This window comes from Carcharodon carcharias, chromosome 3 (genome assembly GCF_017639515.1).
Source record: "Carcharodon carcharias isolate sCarCar2 chromosome 3, sCarCar2.pri, whole genome shotgun sequence".
In the NCBI taxonomy this organism is placed as follows: domain Eukaryota; kingdom Metazoa; phylum Chordata; class Chondrichthyes; order Lamniformes; family Lamnidae; genus Carcharodon; species Carcharodon carcharias.
This window is the reverse complement of record NC_054469.1, coordinates 194,824,353-194,850,240: the sequence shown is the minus strand read 5'-3', so window position 1 is coordinate 194,850,240 and position 25,888 is coordinate 194,824,353. Positions and strand designations below refer to the sequence as shown.

Genomic DNA, 25,888 nt, shown 5'->3' with positions numbered 1-25,888 from the left:
CCAAGCTTTTCTTCATCTTCCCATATACTTCCGTATATGGCTTGGTACCAAATTTTGTTTTACAATGCTCCTGTGAAGAGGCATGTTTTACTACATTAATGGTGCTATATAAATGCAAGTTGTTATTGTGCCTCAATCATTTCTTCCTCATTACTTATCTACTCTGCTCTGATCTCCTGTCATCTGCTATTGTCACCATGTCCTGATCTGCACCACCACTGCTTTTCTCAACTGCTCACTTTATAAGTAGTAATGGCATCAAAAGATAGTACTATTGACATTTAAACTCTTGCAGCAATCACCCACTGTTGGAGGTCCTGCTGTCTTAAGCACTGATACCCTCTCCTTGTCCCTAGCTTTCCAGAAGTACACCTTGTGGAAATATCAGCCTCTTTTACACTTTCCAGACCTGGATGACTGGGAAAAACTCTTTCCCAATTGCCACAGAAAAGGTTGTTTCCCATGGAGGCAGTCAGCAAGCAGCCATTTTTTAATCTTCAGGTTCACTACAGTGGACTTGTTCTCATCCTCTGGAATTTGTGCCCTATCCATTATAGATATTGATATATATCTCAAGATACCATTATTTTTTCCCTACTGCCTCACTCCTATTTTATCCTTTCCTACATTGATAGTGCAGTATTAAAAAACCTTGTTTAAAAAAATCTAAATAAAGCACAACTGCAGAATTTCCAGCTGTCATTTCCCCAAAGAACTCAAGAAAATTTGCCAGGCAAGACCTCCTTCCCTTAAGTCCATGGTGACTCCCTCTTGCCGTGCTATACTCAATTTAGGGCTCTCCATGACCTATTCACCACATGCTCACTGACCTCTGTCCTATGCTGTGTGCCACATTTATGTTGTATAGTTTATTTCCTTTCCATAGTCTCATTGTTCTAAGGAACAAAGGGACCTTGGCGTGTGTGCCCATAGATCTCTGAAGGCGGAGGGGCATGTAAGTGGGGGTGGTGAAAAAGGCATATGGGACACTTGCCTTTTTCAATCGAGGCATAGCTTACAAAAGTAGGGAGGTCATGTTGGAGTTGTATAGAAACTTGGTGAGGCCACAGCTGGAGTACTGTGTGCAGTCCTGGTCATCACAATATAGGAAGGATGTGATTGCACTGGAGGGGATGCAGAGGAGATTCACCAGGATGTTGCCTGGGATGAAACATTTAAGTTATGAAGAGAGGTTGGATAGACTTGGCTTATTTTCATTGGAGCAGAGAAGACTGAGGGGCGACCTGATCGAGGTGTACAAATCATGAGGGGCATGGACAGGGTGGATAGGGAGTAGCTGTTCCCCTTAGTTGAAGGGTTAGTCATGAGAGGACATAAGTTCAAGTTGAGGGGCAGGAGGTTTAGGGGGGATGTGAGGAAAAATGTTTTTACCCAGAGGGTTGTTATGGTCTGAAATGCACTGCCTGGGAGGTTGGTGGAGGCAGGTTGCCTCACATCCTTTAAAAAGCACCTTGATGAGCACTTGGCACATCATAACATTCAAGGCTATTGGCCAAGTGCTGATAAATGGGATTAGGTCAGTAGGTCAGGTGTTTCTCACATGTCGGTGCAGACTCAATGGGCTGAAAGGTCTCTTCTGCACTGTGATTCTGTCTTATAATTTCCCACATTAACTACCATTTGCTGCTCACTATCCCACCTTTCAAACTTATGCAGATCCCCTTGTATTTGGGCTGCCTCTCCCTTTTGTTTGAAATCACTCCTGACTGGAGTCATTTGCAAGTGTGGCTAGCTTTGCTATTATTCTAAAGTGGCAAATCATTTGTGTAAAACAAAAATACCTGAGAAAACTCAGCAGGTCTGGCAGCATCTGTGGAGAGGAGCACAGTTAATGTTTTGAGTCCGCATGACTCTTCAACAGAACTAAGGAAAAATAGAAAAGGGGTTTCCAGCATCTGCAGTTTTTTGCTTTTATTATTTGTGTGCACTGTAAGCAGCACTGTGCTGAGCACTGATCCATACAATGCTCTGCTTCCTCTGCTTCAGCTGGTTTTCAGTCTACCTCAGGAGTTTATCTCCTATGTTTTCCTACCCCATGCAGTACAATGGCAAAAGCCTTGCTGAAAATCTAAGTATAGCAGTTCCACAGAAGTTCCAGCTGTCATTTCAATAAAGAACTCAAGTAAATTTGCTAATCAAGACCTCCCTCCCTTAATTCCATGCTGACTCCCTCTTGACATACTATAATCCAATTTGGATATTTCTTTATCCTCCCAAGAAGAGACAACTTTTAATACATATATTCTGGGCTTACTGGCCAAGCTTCCTTGATCCACCTCTTTTTTTTTTAAAGACCAAGAACGCTAACTGGCTTTTTAAAATCTCTACCCTGGTCGAATGATGAAGCTAATTGCAGCATCCTGCAGCTTGCTATCTCTTGCTGAGACCGGCTAATTTGGCATCACCTGGAGTCCAAGCCTATTTAGTCTGCCTCGGTGCCCCACCACATGCCTCATCAGCCCCCCATCCATCAAAGGAAACTACATGTGAGTAAATGGTTCTTTTAACACATTAGCATGAAATTGGGCTATCAGAATTATAAACATTTTGCTGGCTAGTAACTGCAATTATGATAACGCCCTTCTCAAACCAAAAATACTTGTGGCTCTTATTTTGTAGGGGTTGGTGGTGTGGTTTGAGATTATCTCTTACCATATGCTGACCAAATACAAGGATGATAATTTTGCCCATTATACTGTAGGCTCCTTGGAAATTGAACCAATAATCTATGTTTGATTTATTGAAGAATAGATTTAATATTAATTGTTAATTATATATCACTTGGGTGTTAATTGCATTCAGATGAAGGATATTAATTGATAACTAAGCTATGCTTATATATATAGAAGCAAGTTGAAAGAGGAGTTGCACTGTATACAGTGTGTATGTCTGCAAGTAAAAGCTAACAGGTGAATAAAGATTTGACTTTAGTGCTCTATCTTTCACCGCCTGGCTATTGGAGTTTTGGCACTAATAGTATTAACAATTCGTGAATCTAATGATTATTAGTCCCTTTAGACATTTAGAGATATTTACGAATTACAAATTGCTGCCCTGTATGAATTATGACATTAGTACATGGTTTATTAGCTCTGTTAAACAGATATTATGCATTTTTCAGTTTATGGCTAAGTACCCCCCTGAGGTTTCATTTTTTTTAAGATCCTTTGAATGCTCTTGCTACATTTTGAGTCTGTTTGCTGTAAATCTTGTTGACTTTTTTAAGAATAGCAATCAGTCTGTGAAACTGTAACATTTCAAAGATTCCTAATCTATTTAAAAAAAACCTAGTCAGCATCCTTCTGCTGAATCAATGGTTAAAGATTAATAAAAAAAACTGTGATCTCTGAACCACATCCCTGCCATTACAGAATTTACTCCCAGACTGAATTACACTCAATTATGCCTCCAACTGCGCTGATAAAATGATTGATTTGGCAAGCTCTTTGAAATTTAAAAAAAATCTGATCACAGATATGAAGTATTAACCTGTCATGGATTAAATATGTCCTGTTGTTTACATTTTGCTATCTGTTCTGCGTAATTATCATTACTAGCAGTTATCTTGTGGTATTGGTCACGGTGAGCTCAAAGGTTATATGGGAGAGGAGGATGGATGTAGGGGCGAGATAATAAATGAAAAATGGCAGACAGGAAAAGATCAGTTCTGAACAAGTGTCTTATAGGAGCCAATGTTAATTGCTTCGCTCTCCACAGATGCTGCTAGACCTGCTGAGTTTTTCCAGCACCTTCTGTTCTTATTATAAAAGATCTACGGGCCTGTCCAGCCTGTATCATATAATTATGATGTCGAACGCTTCACAATACACTCTTCACCCAACTCAGAAGACATGTAATCTCTTAGGAGAGGTGAAAAATTGGATTTAAAAATCTTTAAACCAAATCTTAAATTCCTCTCTGACCTCGTTAAATGATCAGAATCAGTTCAGGAGACCCCTCTGGCGATGATTTAATGTTATATGGTGCCTACAAGGTGTTCGCTGTTTCAGCAAGAAACAGACCTAGTTCTTGCTTAAAGGAAATCAATGAATCAGCACTCGCTGCATGAGTTGGCAGCTTGTTCGACAAATCCACTATTCTCTATGAAAAAAACATAGGGAAGCATCTCATTATTTTGATTTCCCCATCTGTTTTAGAGTGTTTGCTTTTTCTATGGAATGCCAATAAATATTTAAAACATAAGAAAGGATTAAATGAATTTGCATCTCTCTTTCATTACCAAATATCTCCACAATGGTGCTCAATGTTATTAAAGTTTTCTATATGTTTACAGCAAGACTTTGGCTTATGCTTCTGCTGAGTCAGGAAACCTTTAAAACGGCTGGCAGATGCAATCCAATTCTGAAATTCCCATCCCGAATCCTATTTTTGGCAATTTTTGCTAGCTCAGGATAAGAGTATGGATAGCAGCACTCCAGCCATGCCAGCTCCATTGATGGATGGGCATTTCAAACATCCCTGCAATTTTGATGGAGTTAGGCCCATTCCATTAGTAGATGTGATTCAAGGTCTCTCAGAGGAGGCATGAATCATGGGGAAACTCTAGATGCAAGTCAGCAACCAAAAAAAGCAGCTATTCAACATTCCTCTTTGAAACATATTACCTCACTTATCTTCTCATAAAGCTGTCAATCAATCACAGCCATTCACAGTATCAATTTTAAAATGCTTTTATCCACTTTTGATCTCTTAATCTTGTGTAAATAAACAGACAGACATCAAAAAAGACACATCAAAGAAAGATCAGGTTATTACATAGGCAATAGAAATTCTATCAAACAAAGTTTGCACTCTTCTTCAGACTGTGTAAGTATTGTCTGCTGAATTAAATGGATTAGTCATTCCTGGAGCTCAACTGAGCATTTATAATGAGGCCGTCTGGCAACTGTATCAACATAACATAAAATAAGATCAGAAGAAAAAATAGGATTAGGCCATTTAGCCCATTGAGCCTGTTTTGTCATTTGATAATATCATGGCTGATTGTATCCTTAACTCCAGTTTTCCACCTGTCCCCTATAACCTTAACTCCCTTGTTGATTAAAATCTGTCTAACTAAGCCTTAAATAAATTCACTGACTGAACCTCCACTGCTCTCTGTAGAAGAGAATTCCAAAGACTAATGACCGTCATCTTCATCTTAAATGGGAGACATCTTATTTTTAAACTGTTGCCCCTTATTCTAGATTCCCCGATAAGAAGAAACGCCCTCCCAGCATCTACTTGTCACTCCTCCTTAGAATCTTATATGTTTCAATAAGATCACCTCTCATTCTTCTAAACTCCAATGAGTATAGGCCCAACCTGCTCAACGTTTTCTCACAGAATCAGCTTAGTGAACCTTCTCTGAACAGCTTCCAATGCAACTATATACCTCCTTAAATAAGGAGACCAAAACGGTACGGTCTCCCCAACGCCCTGTTCACCCGTAGCAAGACTTCTCTATTTATACTCCATCCCCCTTGCAATAAAGGCCAAGATTCCATTTGCTTTCCTAATAACTTGTTATGGTACTTGTTGATTCATGTTCAGGGACATTCAGATCTCAGTGTACTGCAGCATTCTGCAGTCGGACTCCATTTGAATAATATTCTGCTTATCTGTTCTTCCTGTCAAAGTGGATAACCTCTTGTTTTCCCATATTATACCCCATCTGCCAAAATTTTGCCCACTTACCTTTTCTAAACTCCTTTATCCTCCTCATAACTTGCTTTCCTACCTATCTTTGCATCATCTGTAAATCTGGCTGTAGTGCAGTCTGTCTCTTTATTCAAATCATTAATATAGATTGTATATAGTAGAGGTCCCAGCATTGATCTCTGTTAGTTGCAGTTTGCCAACCTGAAAATGAGTCACTTATTCCAACTCTGTTTCCTGTTAGGTAACCAATCCTCTATCCATGCTAATACATCACCCCCAACACCATGAGCTTTTATCTTGTGCAATAATCTTTTATGTGCCACCTGATCAAATGCCTTTTGGAAGTTCAAATACATTACATCTACTGGTTCCCCTTTATCCACCCTGCCTATTACATCCTCAAAGAGCTCTTTCTGCCAAATGTAATTTCCTGTTCACAAGATCATGTTGACTGTGCCTGATTGTATTATGATTTTCTAAATGCCCTGCTAATACCTCCTTAATAACAGATTCTAGCATTTTCCCAATGACAGATGTTTGACTAACTGGCCTATAGTTTCCTGCTTTCTGTCTCCCTCCCTTTTTGAATAGTGGTGTTACATTTATGGTTTTCCGATCTGCTGGGATCTTTCAGGAATCTAGGGAATTTTAAAACATTACAACCAATGCATCCAATGTGTCTGCAGCCACTTCCTTTAAGACTCGAGGATGCAGGCCATCAGTGCAGAGGATTGTCAGCCTTTTGTCCATTAGTTTTCCTGGCGCTTTTTCTCCAGTGATCTTGATTGTTTTAAGCTCCTCTGTTCCTTTTTTTTTAAGTATTCCTGGGATGCTTTTTGTGAGTTCTATCATGAAGACAGATACAAAACATTTGTTCAAATTCTCTGCCATTTCCTTGTTTCCCATTATTAATTCCTCAGTCTCACCCTCTAAGGAACCAATGCCTTCTTCAGCTATTCTCTTTCTTTTTATATACTTGTAAAAGTTTTTACTTTCTGTTATCATATTTCTTGCTAGTTCCTCTCAAGTTCCAATTTCTCACTTATTATTTTCAATAATCTGTTGCTGGTTTCCAAAATTTTCCTAATCTTCTGGCTACTCATAGTCTTAGCAGCATTGTACATCCTTTTCTTTCAATTTGTGTAATGGTAATCCTTAACTTCCTTAGCTAGTTAAGGCTGCACATGCTTCTTATAGCATCTTTCTTTCCCAATGGAATATATTTTTTGTTCAGAGTTATGAAATATCTCCTTAAATGTTTGTCATTTCTTCCCTATCATCATATTATTTTAACCTATTTTCCCATTCTTGGCTAAAGGTTGTAATTGCCTTTATTTTAATTTAAGACACTAGTTTCAGAATCAAATTTCTCATCCTCAAACTGAATGTAAAATTCTGTCATGTTATGATCACTCTTATCTCAAGCATCCTCTAGTTTGAAGTAATTAATCCTTTCTCATTACACATTACCAGTCTAAAATAACCTGTTCCCTGGTTAGTTTCAGAACATGTTGCCCTAAAAACTGTCCCGAATGCACTCTGTAAACTCATCCTTCAGGCTACATTTGCCAATTTGATTCATCCAATCTATATGAAGATTGAAATCTCCCACAATTATTGTAGTAGATATCTGAAGCAGGCATTTGTTTATTCCAGATGACCTCAGTATGAATGTTTGGCTAAGCTCCAGGAATGACTGATCCACTTAGCTCAGCAAGCAATGATTACATTGCTTGAAGGGGAGTGCAAGCTTTTTTTGATTGATATGTCTATTACAGTGTAATAACCTGACCAATCTTTGTGACATTTTAATCCCTGTGTTTATTTTTTTTATTCACTCATGGGATGTGGGCATTGCTGGCTAGGCCAGCATTTATTGCCCATCCCTAATTGCCCTTGTTCGTAGGGCATCTAAGAGTCAACTACATTGCTGTGGGTCTGGAGTCACGTGTGCCAGACTAGGTAAAGGTGCAGATTTCCTTGCGTAAAGGACATTAATGAACCAGATGGGTTTTTACGACAATCAGTAATGGCTTCGTGATCATCATCAGTATTTTTAATTCCAGACTTTTATGAATTCAAATTTCACCATCTGCTGGTTGAGTGCACTGGGGAGAATTTCACTGCTTTTCTTTGAAATAGTGCAATGGGATTTTTTACATTTACCTGTGAGGGCAGAGAAGGTCTTGGTTTAATGTCATATCCAAAAGATGGCATCTTAAACACTGCATCACTGTCTCAGTACTGCACCAGTATTATCTGCCTAAGTTATGTGCTCAAGCCTCTAGAGTGGGACTTTAACCTCCAATCTTCAGACTCTGGTGAGAGTGCTACCACTGAGCCATAGCTGACGAATACAATTTAAACTTTATATTTTGTAATATTTAGAAGAATTAAGACTTACTGTGATTTTCCACAGTAATTGATTTTTATTTTCCTCAGTTGTGTCTCTGGCTCTCTGTGTACTTGCTTAAAGTTGGCTGGTAAACATAGTTTTGTCTCCAAATTTACAACAGGAAATGTTAGATTGTTTAAAGTTTCATTTGTCACATGTATTATGATGTAAATAACTCCTTAAATAAGTACTAACTTCAGAAAATGTTATCCTTTTTAAGCTTTATTTTTAGGCTTCCTAACTAATGCAGAAACAAATGATCTACAATTACTGTTGTCATAGAAATGAGTTATTAAGCGCGTTGTTTTCAATTTTCCATTTGTGGGTGGTGGAGCCTAAAAACACCGGGTTGTTTGAATGAACTGCATGAATGGTCTCCTGTGCTGCTGCTCATAAAACTCCATTGCAAATTCTGCACACCAATGCAAGCTAGCTGTAGCCTTTTACTTTGAATCTCTTCATCTGACAGGAAATGGTCTAAGAACCTGCATTCAAAATTAAATCCCAGCGCAGAGTTCTGACATAGACGTATGCGTCCAATAGAAAATATGACATGCTGTCATATAGGTAACATGATTTTTCATGTAAAAAATAAATTGACTTCATTTTGGTATATACCTTATTTCCAGAGGTCTGTGTTCAGCTTAGTTGAAAACTCAAGCTGCTGATAAATGCAAGTTTTTTTTTTCCCCCTTCTACTTACTGCACCATACTATTTTAACACTGTTTATGGGAAATTTGTTTTCTTTGTTGAGTTAAACTAGAGCCGGGATTTTCCATGCCTGTTGGTGTTGGGTGTGTTGTGTTTGGTGGCGTGAGTGGACAGTATGGTGAGAAGGCCAAAAAATCGGTTTCGTAACGTCGTGAAACCAGTTTGTGATCGTCCACTCGGCCCATTGAAGGCCTCGCCATTGGATGTCAGGAACTTCATTGCAATATATCAGCATATTGTTATAAAGCCAAGCCCGTTGTACTGATCCCACTCCCCCCCACAACCTGCACTGCACTGGAGCGTCTGCCGCTGTCGGAGGGAAAACAGCATATATATCACTGCTGCACAGAAAAGGTTGGCTATCCAATGCAGATAGAGGATAAATGATTTCATCCATGCAGCCAGGGTATGTCAACCATTTCATCACTCTAAACTCTCACACTCAAGCCCATTACACATTCATTGGGATCTCTCTCACTGCCAGCTCAAGGGACATCACCACCCATTCTCACACACATACCCTCACATGTCCATCTAGCCTCATCTCCTCTGGAGACTGCCTCCTCAGCCCTCACCATCTTGAGGCCACTTGCACAGATCAACGTGTGCCCCCACACACACCCTGGGATACCATCCTTCCCCAGTACAGCCCTCGCCCTGCAGCCTCTTCCCTTGCCTGAAGACACTTCTCCCCCTTCGTCAAGCAAGACCTTGTCCTGCAGCCATTGAAAAGCCACCCACATATGGTTGATCTGGTAGGTAGAGAACTGCCCATGAGCCTCCCTAAAAGTGATGTGGTGCTGTCTGTGAAGCCTGGTGCTGATGACTGCGAGTGCTGACCGAAGCAAGGTAGGCAAACAAACCTTGAAGTCCCGAGCGAAGTGCAGCCCGTTAGGTGCACGCTGCTTATGTGCTGTTGTGAAATACATCGGTGGAAACTTGAGTTGGTGGGGGCGGTGGTGGGGGGAGTGAGTCTGGCAGGCTGGCCTTATAATGATATGCTGATGTATTACAATGAGGTTCCTGACATTTGATATGGGAAACGCGGCCCACCATTGGTGGGCTGAGCGAACAATTGCGAACTGGTTTCATGCCGTCATGAAACCGATCACGCTATATTGTTTGCTCATGCCGCTGAACACGCCGGATGCCAGAGGGCATGAGAAATCCTGGCTTCAGCCTATATCTAGTAGCATTAACTTTGTTCATTTAATTGACCAAGAGTCATTGATTCAAAAAGACCAAATGAGAAAGGTGATAGAGGATAGCTGGCATTGATGGAATAGCCTCCCACCATGAATTTAAGGGAGAATTTTTTTGATGTTGGCAATATAAACAGCTGATTCAATACAGATTGTGTCCTTTGGCTGATTTTATTACAATGTGTCCACTCCACTGTAATTGGCTAATTAAATGGAGCCCTGTAAATAAAACTTTTGATTCAAGTGCTTTTTGCTTTCAAAAAATTTGTAAGTATGGGGGTAATTTAATTTGGCAATCTCGAGTGGTTTATAGATCATAACAAAGTAATTGTGATGGCAGTAAATTAATGTTAATCATGTGACATCTTTGAGAACTCATTGACTGCTCTCGGTCATTTGATTGCAGAACTAAATGGCATGATTTTGTTTCTCTTACCTTAGAGATTCGCCTGTTAAGTGTCCTACAAAATGTCCAATAAGTCGGGTAGAAAGGGCTTGCTCATTATGCTTTAGAAGTGCACTGCCTGCCATTGAGGTACAGGGCAAAAAATCGTTGTGCAGTGCCTATGCCTGAAACAGGTGATCCCATATTTACATATGCAAAAGGTCCAACACCTGTTGAGGCCCCCACTAAATGATTATTTTATTCTAAAGCTGCCTTAGAACCAGACTTACATATGACCTGTTACCTGTTTTCTATTACCTTTCCTTTTCGGTTGACCCCTTTGTCACTTAACTTTGGGCTGCAGCAAGCAGTCCTATCTCCAACTACTCTTCATCAAGTGAGCTGCCACCTCTTTGCAGCTTGCCCGTTTCATGAAAATGAGGCCAAGATTCAATGTCAGAAGTGTCTTGGGCCTCACTATTAGGGTACTTTCCATACCCACACCCCCACACCATCCAAATTTCTAAGCCCACATGCTTGTTAGGAGAAAGTGAGAGAAACTTTTGAATTGGTTATATATTATAGAATTGTAAACCCTCTGTTCATACATATAGTACACACTAATTCTTCCCTCAATTATTCATTCTTAGACTTGTGTCCATGCGCACACAGCTGTTGCTTGGTTACCTTTAGTTTTGTAATTCGCATTCTACGTGCTCTGGCAGTAAAGTGCTCTTTTCCACCCCAGTGATTGCTGCAATTATGGTGGAAAGGTACATAGAATATTAATGGAGAATGGAGCATTTAGGTCTCGGCTGCATATAGATTGTATTGCTAACATATCATCTGTTTAATATACAAATACTGTTTAAAAGACAGAAGGTTTCAAAGATTAAATCACATTTTGACACGTTTTACAGCAATTTATAGCTGCAGGGAATAAATGACAAAACTGTAAAGGTCTTAGATTTCAGATGAAAGTCCTGAGTCTCACCAATGTGACAGATGATATCCATGTCTTCTTCATTCAGATCAAGCCAGTTGCTCACAGCCGGATAATAGCATCAGCAAGATTTCGAAAGCATGCTCAGGAGCCATGCATTATTTGGTGAGTAAAGAAGAGACTGTTTTGGATGTGTATATTTTGTCTGAATGATACTGCATAAATTTATCATGCTGCATGGATTGACTGTGCTGAAACAAATCTGATTTTTTACTGTATTGTAGTTTGTAGCATTAGATAAAGATGAACACTGAATTTGACATCCAGATCTGAATTGCTACAAGTTAAATTTGTTTGCAGAAATCTGGTTACTAGGCAGTTTTGAACTATTTGGGGTTTGGATAGTGCTTTGAGTGGCATGCACTCCTTTATGTTAAGTGCTGCTTTGGAGTCCTTGGTGCCTTTCCTACCTAGTCCTTCCATCCTGGTTGGATCAAAACTTTTTGATGACCCTAAATCTGAAGGCTGAATTTATCCAAATGTTGAATTCCAACATCAAACCCAGGGAACAATTGGAGTGTTATGGTGACTTCAGTACCACACTGCCTCCAAGTGGAGAGTGTGCCTCTGTGATTTTTTAATATATATTTTTGATGAGAAGTTTAGTTCATTAGTCTGAAAAAGCACTGCATGGAAAGCTGAACTAAAATGGTTAAACTATGAGGTCAGGTTGCATTAAATTAGGTTTATATTCTCTTGTGCATAGAAGTTAAGGGCTGATCTGATTAGAGATGCTTAAGATGATTCAAATGGTTTGATAGCTTGGGTAGAGAGAAATTATTCTCTCTGGTGAGTCCAGACCAAAAGGGCTTATTATTAAAATTAAAGCTAAGCCATTCAGGGGTGTGAAAGGAAGGCAATTCTTCTTAGGAAGGATAATGAAAATCTGGAAAACTCTTTCCCCTAAAAAGCTTTTGAGGCTGGATCAGTTGAAAATTTCAATAGTGGTTAGTAGATTTTTGTTAGGCAAAGTATTAAGGGAATTGGGACCAAGCTGGGTAGATTGAGTTGAGATACAGATGAACCATGATCTAATTGAATGGTGTAACAGACACACGGGGCTGAATGGTTTACTCATCCTTATTAGGGCACAGTTGGAGCAGAGGAAATAAATAGGTTAACACAGTGAAAGGTCAATCACCATCGCTATTTTTACTTTCAAGTCAAAGGTAGATGCTTGCAATGCGTGGGCTTTGACGAATGACCCATTACCTTCTCCCTAACAATGTTGGCAAAGCTCAGTTGAAAACTCCATATTGTTTCCCAATTCCAGTAAATTTGGTTATTATGCACTTAAAACTTGAGTTATCCAGTAGTTTAAATGAGGTAACGTAAACAATAAAGGTGTCATTTGAAATTTGAATTTGAACAAATAATTTGAAGTAAATTACTTTGAATTGAGAGTTTACTTGGGCATATTAGAGTAGAAATTCATCTCTGGTGGCAGTATAAAATGGCTGATATCAGATCAGCTGCCTGTTATATGCAGTGCTTGATTTGACTGCAATCACCCTGTTAGAAACTGGAAGAAGTATAAATCATTATTAGATTTGGGCAACAGTGAATGGAAGAGTATCTGCTTGGAGTCAGGTTTACGGAGTTGTTACAATACAGATGGAGGCCATTTGGCCCGTTGTGTCCGCACTGGTTCTCGAATGATTAATTCACCTAGTGCCATTCTCCCTCCTTCTTCCCATAACCCTGCATATTCTTCCTCTTCAAATAACAGTCTAGTATTACACATCAAACTTGGTTTTAATTCTAACTCTGGATGCCCAGACATTAATTGCTTTCAAGGAGCAATCTGAATGGAGCGCATATGTAAAGGTGAGAACCTTGTGAAAGATAAAAATGGTGGGGTAGAGCGGAAGAAGTTTTGGATCCGTGTTACCCCCACATCATTATCTCCGTGAGGGAAAAATCACAAAAGTTACTTTTTTTTTAAGCTTCAATGTGCGTTGGACACAGACCTACCATTTCCATACTTTTTATCTTCGGAGCCGCTCTGGTGTTTTCGCTAATGTGGTGAAATTACCCATGTTCTGAATAATTCCATTTATTTCACTAGAAGTTGCAACTTTAACCAGCCTGAGAACATAAAATCCCCCCCTTATACACCTCTAAAACTGAATGTGATTGTTTTTATCCTTTTTTTTATGATACTCTAATGACTTTGCCCCACATTACCACCACTGCTGCAATGAAATGGCGCTGATGTTAAACAAATCTACGCATATGTTCTGCATTTAACTTCATCCATTAAAAACTTCGATTGGGGTGTACACATTGTATAAACAAGTAGGATTCTATTTCGGATCACATAATACACAATGATCAGTGAGCAGCTAAGTTCCACTCTGTTTACCAGGTCACTGCCTCTTTTCAATAGGACTTTGTTTTTCCAACCCGTTGACCACGTACAACCAAGGGTTTACCAAATGAACAAATCCGCCGCTCCCATTGCAAATTCCCTCAGCCGAATTTGTAAGCAATTGCATAATATCGTCCTTCATATTGCAGAGACGTATGGACAGGAAAATCTAGCGTTTATGGGATGGTATGATTTCTTTCTGCAGACAATCAGACTGGCTGTACGCAGGAAACCTATAAAAAAAAAACCTTAGCCTGCAATTTTCCAGCCCCTCACGCCAATGGGATCTTCTGGCCCTGCCAATGTGATGGCGATTGCAATGGCTCACCGGCCTTGCCAAAGAGGGGCTGGGAAATTTTGGCCTTAGTTTGGGGAAGACTGTACTTTTGGATTTTCTGAGCTCGAAACAGCCTACTCTGCTTACAAGGAAATATCTAGCCTAAGATGACACCTTGCTATATCTTCGAACATGCAGCAAAGAAAGTTTGTGATCGGAGCCAATAGTAATCCTTCAGTGAAAAGAACACTAAATTTTGGGTACCGGAGACATCAAAGTTAGCCATAAATGATGTAGTGTTAGGGTGTAACACAAAGTATTTTTTCCTTCTGCTTAAATGTTCTGACTATCTGTTTTCATTGTTACACATTTCGCTTTTAATTACAGTGTGTTCACAAATGGAGACCCCCTAAGTCCAGCAATCCGATTACTGATTCCGAAGAGAATACTGGGCCAGTGGGAACAGGTCCTTTCTAGCATTACAGAGAAAGTAAACCTTAGAACTGGAGCTGTAAGAAAGTAAGTTTTAAACGGAATAATAATTGCATGCACTGACGTTAAGACTATTGGGAGGTGATTGCTTGATTAGTCGTGTGAATTTGTACTGTATTGTTTGACTGAAGAATTGGACATTCTTGGCCTCGATTGTTGTAACCTCAGTTGGGAAGTTGTGATGAAGTCATTACCAGAGTTGTTGATGAAGGGTGAATGTTGTGAGCAGTGTACAACACGAGAGGAGAATCGCAAACCTGTTTAAACAAATGGTACAGTGCTTATGTTTACAAGTTGCATGCATCGGAATAGGTCACATTTTTAAGCCAAACTGAGTGGCTGGGGTAGATCTTGACTATACTATAGTGTAAAGTGAGTGATTGTGAATCTGCAGCCTGTTTCACGTCCCTCAGAATTTTTATTTCTATCGAAGTCTATTGGATGTTGTCTTCTGTTAAACACCATTGTACCCTAATGGGGGTAATTCACTATTATTGTCGAATGAGCTGGCCGCCTATTTTACACTGAAGCTGATTGAAATGAAAATCAGGCGAGATGTAAAAGGGATTGCTATTGCCAGTTTATCATCAGCATGAAAGTTAAAATTACCCCCAAATGAGTGGTGTTCACCAAGCAAAAACCAAGAGGATTTCTAACAGAAATGGCAGCAGTGTAGCGATCAATTGGAGATACATTAGGTGAAAATTCAGCAAGTAGCCAGCAGTGGAAGCCATGACAGCAATTTTTTTACATCTTTAAATTTAGTTTTGCTATATTTGATCGACTCTAAATCAATAAGGAATATAAATATATGTTGCAAGTGGGATTAAAATGACAGGACCTTAGTTTAAGCCCAATTTGTGTTCCATTGATTTGTGAAGTGCATTCCGCCCCAGTGCAAAAAAAAGGGAAGAATTTTCTCCTTGTCGGGCGGGCCAGTCGAGAGTGGGCACAGGTGGGTGCAGAGCCGTGCGCTGCCATTTTATGTGGGTGAGCCAATTAAGGCCACCCAGCGTGATGCATGACCGGTAGCATGCGCGAAAGAGTGCAGAAATCTCCCTGAGGCATGGAGCTACCTCAGGGAGATGAAGAACCTATTGAAAATTTTTAATAAAGAAAGTTAAAAATTATTTACACATTTCCCCTTGTGACAGTGTCACATGAACTGGGACATGTTTATGAATTGAGCAAAGTTTATTAATTTCATAAAACCCTCAGGAAACCTTATCCCGCCTGTGGATGAGGTTTCCTGAAAAACGCGAAAGCCGCTTGGGCTCTTCGCCTGTCCCCCGCCAATCTTAAGGTTGGACGGGCAGCGTTGAGAATTAGTTTCATTGGTTTTAAATGGCCTTAACAGGCCTCTGACATAGTTTGCCGAACGAAAGACCTGAATGACGCGTGGTGACATCCAGATGCACCCCTGATGTCACTGCGCGTCATTTTATGCGTCAGAATGCCAGGCCCACCCCTGCACACCGACGTGAAAATTCTCCCCATGGGGCTGAATTTTACACTGGTTGGGTGGGTGTGTGCTGAACTCGATCAGGTGTGAAATCGCGCAAGATATTTCGGTCAGCGGGCACACGCAAAAGTTGGAGCGCGCCTGCCGATAATTAAGAGGGCAATTAAGTCCATTAATGATGCAATTGTCTGTCATTTTATTTAGCCTGTCCAACTGTATAGTTGGCGGATGGGCGAATCGATCAGGCAGCCTTTGCATTTTTCATCAAACCTCATCCATGGATGGGATGAGATTTCCGTGAAGAAATGAAACATAAATAAATTTCTGTGGTCGGCATTTTCATTAGCCAAATTTGCAGGTGACTGATTATGATGCATTGACGCATTTTTTCAGCTTTTGAAACCTTTATTTTTTGCGGTTTCAGATCTTCAGCTCCCTGATGCAGCGCTGGCCCTTGCCCACGTTGATGATATTGCTTGCCCTCTTCACGCCTCCAACACAGCAGTGCTGAGCTTTTCAGTGTGCGTTTCACACTAGCTGGCCATTAATTGGCCAGCCAGTGTGAAATCACTGTCGGGGGCTGATCGCGGTTGATGATTCGTTCCCTGGCTGATCCCGGGCCCGCCGACTAAGCCTACCCGCCGAGCTGAAAATTTAGGCCATGATTTCTACTTGCAGTTACACCAGAAGGAATAAGCTTTTTTAACCGAACGTGGTGATTACTTATCATGCAGGGAATATATTACTTATTTTTACAAACTTGACATTACGGTACACCTTAGGTTTTTGCTCTGGGAATACCAAAGTAGAAATTTATTTCTGTCATTAAATGGCAGACCTTTTTTATTTCATTGGTTGATTTGCCAGTGTCTTTTTTTTTGTTATTGAATGATTTCCACAGCAATAGCCCTGCTTTTCTTTTGTTAGTTGGTGCTGTGGTTTGGAGGTGACTGCAGAGGGTTCAGAGGCGCATCATTATTAGGAGGATCTGCTGCACAGAAAAGTGACATTGTGAAATGCTGCTGCCATCCCCATTATTTAAAATGAATACTTTAGTTCCTTATTTATTTATATACAGTGGAATATTATGGGAACAACTGGAAGAGTGCCTTTGAAGAACTTTGCTGTTGCACAGAAGCCAAGGAAACACTTCATCTTAGATTATTTTTAATGCTGCTGTAAACAACGAACAATGCATTTATTTATCACCTTTCATGACTTCAGGACATTCCAAGGTACTTTATAGCCAACAAAGTGCTTTTGAAGTGTAGTCACTGATGTGCGGCTGCCCATTTACACACAGCAAGGTCCCAAAAACAGCAGCATGATAATGATTTGATAATCTGTTTCTAACACTGTTGGTTGAGGGATTAATATTGGCCAGGATACTGGGAAGCACTCCCCTCTGTCTTCAGAATTGTGCTATGGGATCTTTTACATCCACCTGAGCGGGTAGAATGAGCCCTGGTTAATGTCTCAGCTGAGAATTGACACCTCCAACAATGCAAAACACCCTCAGTACTGCACTGAAGTGTCAGACTAGATTTTTGTACTCCAGACTTTGGTGTGGCATTTGAAACTACAACCTGTGATTCAGAGGCAAAACTAAGTATGAATGGCTGCAGTTGCAGGGAACCAACAACATCATTGGATGCATTTATATTGGTATCAGTCAGGTGTTTACACTGCCAGTTTCTGAAGCATGGGCCTTGCTCAACCTATGGCAACCTCAGTGTGAGATATTAAAAATTATGAAGACCAAAATCGTACTTTGGGATTTGCCACAAGCCTCTAACCACCAATTCTGCCACCGTCACCCCCACCCCTCACCACTGTCTCAGGTTGAACCTCAACCTGAGCTGCACTGTGTAACCTGAGTTTGCAGCCTCAACATCAGTTAGGGCAATTAGGGATGGGCAATCAATTTGACTTAGCCAACGATGCCCACATCCATGAATGAAAACAAATAAAAAAGCCTATTGGACCCAGAAATAAATCTCTGACCCCATACCCTTTCCATTATTAAGACCATTGACTTCCACCTTGGAAATATTGCCCGTTACTGTCCCTATCTTAGCTCGCCTGCCGAAATTCTCTATGATTTTATTATTTCAATGCTGTCCAGCCTGGCCTCCTATCTTCCACGTTCCATAAAATTAAGTTCATCCAAAACTCTGTTGCTCAAATCCTAACTCGTAAGAATTGCTGTTCACCCATCACTCCTGACTTGCATTTGGGAATGGGTTTAATGCAGCCTGTTGTGCCAGGAAACATGGCGGCCAGGCACACATAATCATGGGAGAGGCCCCAAATCAGTCTCCTGGAGCGGGAAAACCTCCTGGGATTAAGCTGGAGGAGTGAATGGGTTTATGGGAGATGCTTGGCCATTAATGTAACAATTGACACCATCTCTGCGCTCACTGATATATCATGGTGGGTTGGTGATTACATGCGATTGGCACAGCTTTCCCATGTCTCCAGCAGGCTGCTAGCCAGGTGGAATTCCCCCCCACCCCCGGTCCTGATATTGGGGAAGTCTGAACTCTGGCCAGTAGCACTTATTCTTGTTCGGCCTCCCCCCAAAAGTGATGCGGGTTTCTCACTGGTTCCCCAACCAGTGGACCCGTGCCAATTAGACTAAATTCCCCCCTTGGTTCCTGGTCCTTCGATGTCTTGGTTTGAAAATTCTCATTTCTGTGTTCCAATTAGGAGACAGCCTGTGGTAAAATGGCTGAGCAGTTCCAGCAGCCAGCAAGTGCGTGCTGAGGTCGTGCTTTTCCCCACAATGTTGGGGTCCCCACTTAGCTGATAAAATTTAGCCCTTCAATTTTATTTTACATAGTACCGGATGCAGAGGGATCCACGTAGCTGGGACATTCTATTGTTAGGCCCCTAGGTTCAACCAGCATACAAGAAGAGCGTTAGTCAATTCCTACATCAGGCACCTCCAACTGCTTTGGGGAGCAACTGTCACCATTGAACACAATGGTATCTCCATAACCTGGACTTGAAACAGGGAGCTGCAATCGATTGTAGCTGCTCATCTTCCCTGGTCTCTATTTCAATTGGAAAAGCCAGAAATTCTGACTGTATGTTTGTTGCGCGAGCTGGTTGATGAGGCTTTTATGCTCACCATAGTCTGATACCACACATCCAAAAATGTGGTTCTGTTTTAAGCAAAATTGTGCAACAGCATCATCTGTATTGACCTGTTTGGCTGTGTTGTATCAAATAGGAAGCTTTATATAAACCACATAAGAATGTTCTGTTAGTGAAATGTTAGATAAATGATAACCCAAGGATGATGCTCGTTATATTTGCTCCATTAGAGTCTAAGGCTTTTTTGCATAGTTCATAACTTCAGAGCCAGAAAATTGCAGCCAGAATGTGTTTTGTTTTATATTGGTACGCTTTGGCTTGAGCACTTGGATACCATCATCTTTGTAATAGGAAAGAGATGGAGATCATGTGTCTTTTATTTTTTTTTTAAATTTCATTCATGGGATGAGGGCTTTGCTGGCTGGGCCAGCATTTATTGCTGATCCATAGTTGCCCTTGAGGAGTTGGTGGTGAGCTGCCTTCTTGAACCACTGCAGTCCATGTGGTGTAGGTACACCCACAATGCTGTTAGGAAGGACGTTCCAGGATTTTGACCCAGCGACAGTGAAGGAACGGCGATGTATTTCCAAGTCAGGATGGTAAGCAACTTGGAGGGGAACTTCTAGATGCTGCCCTTGCCCTTCTAGAGGGTAATGGTCGTGGGTTTGGAAGGCGCTGTCAAAGGAGCCTTCGTTGGTCAGTAGGCCAGACCAGGTAAGGACGACAGATTTCCTTCCGTAAAGGACATTAGTGAACCAGATGGGTTTTTACAACAATTGACAATGGTTCCATGGTCATCATTAGACTTTTACTTCCAGATTTTTATTGATGTCAAATTCCTCCATCTGCTGTGGTGGAATTTGAACCTGGGTCCCCAGTCCATTACCCTGGGTCTCTGGACAGTCCCAACGACAGTACCACCTCGCCATTGTCTCTCCCTTGATTGTAACATCCAGGCTGTAATTTGTAAAATGCATACAAATTGCTTTCCTAGTTTTTCATTGTTGTGTACTCTGGAAGTGCTCCAGTGGTACTCATATTCTCAGGTAAATATAAAGAAAACATGGGGTGGAATTTTCCGTGCCTGCTGGTGTTGGGCGTGTTCGGCGGTGTGAGAATAAAACATTTTTTTAATTTAAAAAAAAAATCATAAAAAACCCAAACTTTGTCATGACTCACTGGGGATAGTGCGCTTTAATTTCAAGCCCCGCTGCCCCTCGAGCCGAGATAAATGTGAAAAGCTTAATTAGACCACCAACTGTCTCAGTTCTACCTAACTGTTTAATTTAGGTTAACGGATTACGAGTAGCAGATTTGTAAACTTAACAAGTAAATAACTGTTTATTAAACAAATTGACTTTAACCACAAACACTCACATAAGACACACAAAACATAGATTTTAAAGGTGAGATTAAACAGTTCAATCGCACCAATCCCAAGTTCAGGTTTAAACGCGCTGACTTTGATTGCTTTCTTCCAAATTCCTTGCAAGTTGTTGTGGCTGACACAAGGTGGTCTCCCAGCACTTGCAGTCTGTGGTTCTCTGGTTGAAACTTGCTTTTAATGTATCTACTAGTGATTTCCCCACTTTTCTTCTTGACAGGGGTTTCTCAAAAAAAGCAGGATACAGCGCTGTGAGGAATAGCCAGCTAGCTACTATGGCAGGATTACTAGAGTGTTACAAAACACAGGAGAGAGAGGTTTTGGGCCTTTCCTCTTTTCAAGCTAGGAGCTGATCTACTACACTATCCTCGCACAGAACCTGGCCACTTGGTCATGAGGCAATCAAAACACTATTGCTGGGCAGTTCCCTCTTGAACAGAGCATGTGAGTTAGCTAAGGAACATTTAAAGATATCACAGTAGGCGAGGAAGGCGAAAGAAGATAAGAGGGCCACAGTTCATAGTTTTGTTGCTGGGGAAAAGGTGTTAGTTTTATTACCCATGTTGGGTAAACCATTAAAGGCAAGGTTTAGTGGCCCTTACGGAATTGAAAAGAAACTGAGTGAAGTAAATTATTTAATAAATACTCCAGATAGAAAAAGAAGCAGAGTGTGTCATGTGAATATGCTTAAAAAGTACTTTGACAGGGAAGATGACCAAAAGGAGGTATTAGTAGTGGCAGATAAAGAAAAAGAGGTAGCAATGAAAGATTCTGAAATTGATTTTCTTCTAATAAAATTGGACAAAGAGGGGGTATTTAAAAATTTAAAAATTTAAATGAGTTACCTTCTGGACAAGTATCAAAGTGATTTGGAGAAGTTATTGCAGTCACGCAAAGCTATTTGTGGGAATAAGCTAGGAAGGACAAATTTAGCTACACAAAGAAGGCTGAGAGGTAACTTGATTGAGGGTGTACAAAATTATGAGGGGAATAGATAGAGTGGACAGGATAAAATTGTTTCCCTTGATGGAGAATTCTAGAACCAGGGGACATAGATTCAAGGTAAGTAGCAGATGGTGTAAGGGGAACATGAGGAAGAACTTTTTTATGCAGAGGTGTCTGGAATTCGCTGCCCAAATTGGTGGCAGAGACAGAAACTTTAAACTCTTTTCAAAAGTACCTGGATCTGCACCTAAAGTGCTGTAAGCTGCAGGGCTATGGGCCGGGTGCAGGAAGGTGGGATTAGAAAGGGCCCTTGGTTTCCTCGGGCTGCCATGGACAAGATGGGCCGATTGGCCACCTTCTGTGCTGTAACTTTTCTATGGATCTAAACCAGGTCTCATTTCCAGCACCATTCTGTCCAACCTTGCACACACTGTTCCATAATAGCAACATTGTAGATTTTCTTCTTTCTGCTCCAGTGAACATCTCTTTTTAAACTGCAGCCATGTTAGCTTTTAAAGCCACAGTCCAAGAAAAAATAGAAATATGTTCTTTACTTGCCTCCACCCTTAAAAAGATGAAACGCCATTTAAAAAATGTGTTTCATTGCAGGGTATGTGATACATAGGCAACAAACACGAGACTTATACTCAATCATCCATCCTTCCCCCTTATGCAATCATAAGTATTAACTCATTTCAGTAATTTACACCTGGGACAATGCATCCGCAATCACATTATCTTTACTGGTAATGTGAGCAATCTTTACACTGAATGGTTGAAACAATAGACTTCAGCTAAACAGTCTCACATTTGGAGTTTTAAACTTCTCAATGAATGCCAGCGGATTATGGTCAGTGTAGATTAGTGTTTCCTTGTTACTGTGTTGGTCATAAACTTAAAAGTGTTGAAAAGACAACAACAATGCTAGAGTTTCCTTTTCGACTGGAGAGTACTTCCTCTGATATTGATTTAGTTTCTTAGTAAAGTATCCCACTGGCTTCCCTATCCCTATTTTATCATCTTGTAATAGAACTGCACCTACTCCCAAGTCACTAGTGTCAGCCACCATTTAAAAAGGTTTGGAAAAGTCAGGGGCAGTCAACATGGGTTCATTTATTAGGACTGCTTTCAGCTTTTCATAGGCTGCTTTGGAAAAAAAAATCACCAAATTGTGATCCTGAGGCTACTCTAAAGCTAGGTCCCACTTAGGTACCTGTCTCTGTGCTGGTGGAGGATGTGGGTGAGCGCTGTGATGGAACTTCAAGAAGGGTACCTTCAGATTCTCCTTCAGAGGTTTTTTTGAGGCTTGATTGGAGACCCTGGGTCATGGACTCCGTTGGCTGTTTCCCAGATGTGCCTGTGAAAGCAAGGAGAGATAATTAGTGCATGCATGGTAGTGGAACAGGACACATCACTCACAGCGTGGTTGTCTGTTGGATGTTGCACTGTTGGATCCTCACTTGGTAGAGCAGTGCCAATCTTGCTGTCAGCACAGGAATGGCCCAGTTTGTCGCTGGCCAGCTGGATGACTTTATTTTCAAAGTCTGTGAGGACCTTGATTTCAGGCATTTCCCCACCAGTCTGCGACCTCTCCCTCTTGTGTGCCAGCTTGTCCTGAACAGAGGTGGAGAGAGGGTAAGCGGATCTCCCCTGCAGGGCCAGATGATAAGTATGCCTGGCACGTGTGGGTGGTGAGTGGTCCCATGGATGGGATGAGAGCAAATGAAGATGTGTGTGTGATGTCCCTTGAACTAGCAATGTGTGAGGACCCTGTGGACGGGTGATGGGTTTGTGAGTGTGTGGATTGAGAATGATGAGAAGAGTGACTTACCCTGCGGAATGTGGGAGATCATCCGTCCTCTTGCAGCACTGGGTGGCTGTCCTGGTTTGCAGGGCATTGGTGCTGACCACCGCTGCCACCACCTCCCAAGTGGATTGCTGATGTTGCTGCCCATCCTGCGGCCAGAGCAAGGGTAGAGGACAACATGGCGGGCCTCCACTGCATCCAAAAGATACTGGAGGGAGGTGTCTTTGAACCTGGGGGCTGCAGTCTTTATGCCTTCCAGGGCCATGTCTTCTTTGAAGCAGCTGTGGGTTGGAAGCTCTGAGAGGAGTGTGTGAGGCTGTACTTTAAATATGGTGCCCAGTGTGATGAAGCAGTGGGGTGATGGAGTGGTGGGAGGATTAGAGCCCACCTGCCCACCATGGAAATGGCGTGCTTCCCGGGAATGCATAATGGATGCAGCGGGTTTGGGACGATATGGCAGGAAAAGCCGTCATTGCGGTGGGTGGATAAAACAACGTTTTACCCACCCACTACTGCACTTAGTTCAAATCTGGGACGATTCCACTCAGACTTTGTAGAAAGATATCATTGTGCACCATATTTCTGCAGATTTGTCACTGTTTTTTGAATGTGTTTTTAGTAGCTGACAGTACAGCCTAACTTACAGGTTGTGAGTACGTTTTAATTAACCTTCATCAGAATTCTGCCACTATTATTTTCAAACTTTCAGTGATAACACAGCAAACTAACTGAATGTACAGCAGCTGAATGATGAGGCTGTTATTGCACGCTCTAGGTTGCATTTGTAATCCTGCAAATTCATAAAAATTGTAGTCATTACTGTATTTATTTCACTATTAACTTCAGCCAAATTTTGAACAAGTTTGTATTATGCAAAATCATAGTAAATAAACACATGTTACCTCCCTATGATAATTTGATGTTTTTACTTAATGTCTTCTAGGCTTCATACATTGGATGGAAGATCCATCAATGATGGCACTGAACTTGAAAATGGAGGATACTATGTAGCTGTGGGCAGAGATAAATTTAAGAAGTTACCCTATGGTGAACTGATTTTCAGTAAATCATACCTGAGAAGATCTAATGGGTAAATATAGCCCTGCTTGTGTACTATTTTAAGCCAATTTTTTTTTTAATGGAAGTTCCTTAATTTATACCCACACTAATTGGCATTAACCCAATTTAATTGCAAGCTAGTTCTATTGTTGCATTTGTTGGGATTATCCTAAATATCCAAACTAATCTGGTGAAATATTGGGGAATAGATCCCAGCCAGAGGAAGGCCAGGATCACTCAGACAAGTTAAAGCATTGCAAAAAAGGGATTCTAAGGAAAATAACATGGTAGGGATTTCTCTACTGTGGCCTTTCATTTAGAGCAGCTTTAAATGAATGATTGATTAACTGTCCATCATTGAGCACAAGATGGAACAACAAACACCTAGATTGTGGAAATTTTAATTAGCCCATTGCATATTATGTTATAGAAGTGCAATCACCATGAAATCATTTCCTACATGTTGTCTAGTCTCAGTGTTGTGACAATGGCACCAGATCACAATAGGCTTTTTGGTCTCAAATTGGGCAGACTCATCTTCACAGCTTATGGCTGGTCACTTTCATATTCAAGTCCTTCCATCTTACTTCATCTCATGTTATCAATATAACCTTCTAATCTATCCTCCCTTGTGTACCTATCTAGCTCCCCTCAAACTCTATTATTCTTGGCAAACATACTCCATGTGGTATCGAGTTCCACATGTTCAACACTTCAAGTAAAGAAGTTTCTCTTGAATTCCTTGTTGGTATATCTCACATTTACGGCTCCTAGTTTTGAAGTCTTCCACAAGTTGAAACGCCCTTTCCTTGTCTACCCTATTGAACCCCTGCATAATTTTAAAGATCACTATCAGATCACTGCTCAGTCTTCTCTTTTCTAGAGAAAAGAGCCCCACTCTATCATCTTTCCTGATCATTGTACTCTCTTAGTTTCGATATCACCCTTGCAATTCCTTTTTTCATTTTCTCCGTTGATTCTATATCCTTCAGACTGGTCATGAGATTTGGCTCAAGTTTGTCACTGTAGGGTGGTCAGAAGGTTTTCTTTTGTAACTTTGAGGCTTATTAGAGTATGAAATGCTTTACTTCTAGTGACTATTGAGACAGTGGGCTGAATTTTCACCTGGGAGGTGGGGAACAGGAGCCGAGTCTGTTTTTTGTATCAGAGACCACGCACCCACCCCCGCCACCCCAGTGGAATATTGATTAAAGTTCAGATTTTTTTGCTGGGGGGGTGAGTCCTTCATTGTCCAATTAGAACCAGTGAGGGCTGGAATGGAGACAGGCCAGATTAAGTGTGGGACTCATTTAGATCTCCCACAGCAGCCATTACTGAGGCTGCAGGTTGCCCTGAAAAAAACTGTGCCAAAGCCTTCAACTCATCCAAGGGCAAATGAGATGATGAAGGGAAGTGAGATGATGCAGGAGAGCTGGAGGACTAGCAATTGGGGCAAGGCTGCTCCATGCTTTATTGACCTCAATGACCTGTTGGAGGCCATGAGGGAGAGGAGTAAGGTTCTGTTCCCAGAGGGTGGCCATAGGAGGCCACCATCTGAGACTAAGCAGGCCTGTTTGGAGATTGCTGCCACTGTGAGCGGCAGAAGTGAAACA

General features: G+C 41.1%; 1 protein-coding gene across 1 annotated transcript in view; it reads left to right on the top strand.

Moving 5' to 3' along the window:
- LOC121276066 (doublecortin domain-containing protein 2-like) overlaps positions 1-25,888 on the top strand; it is a 233,006-nt gene that overhangs the window by 29,889 nt on the left and 177,229 nt on the right. The window contains exons 3-5 of the mRNA XM_041184006.1: positions 11,408-11,484; positions 14,415-14,546; positions 24,160-24,306. Of these exons, the coding sequence (XP_041039940.1) occupies positions 11,408-11,484; positions 14,415-14,546; positions 24,160-24,306 (356 nt within the window). The remainder of the gene's footprint in view (positions 1-11,407; positions 11,485-14,414; positions 14,547-24,159; positions 24,307-25,888) is intronic.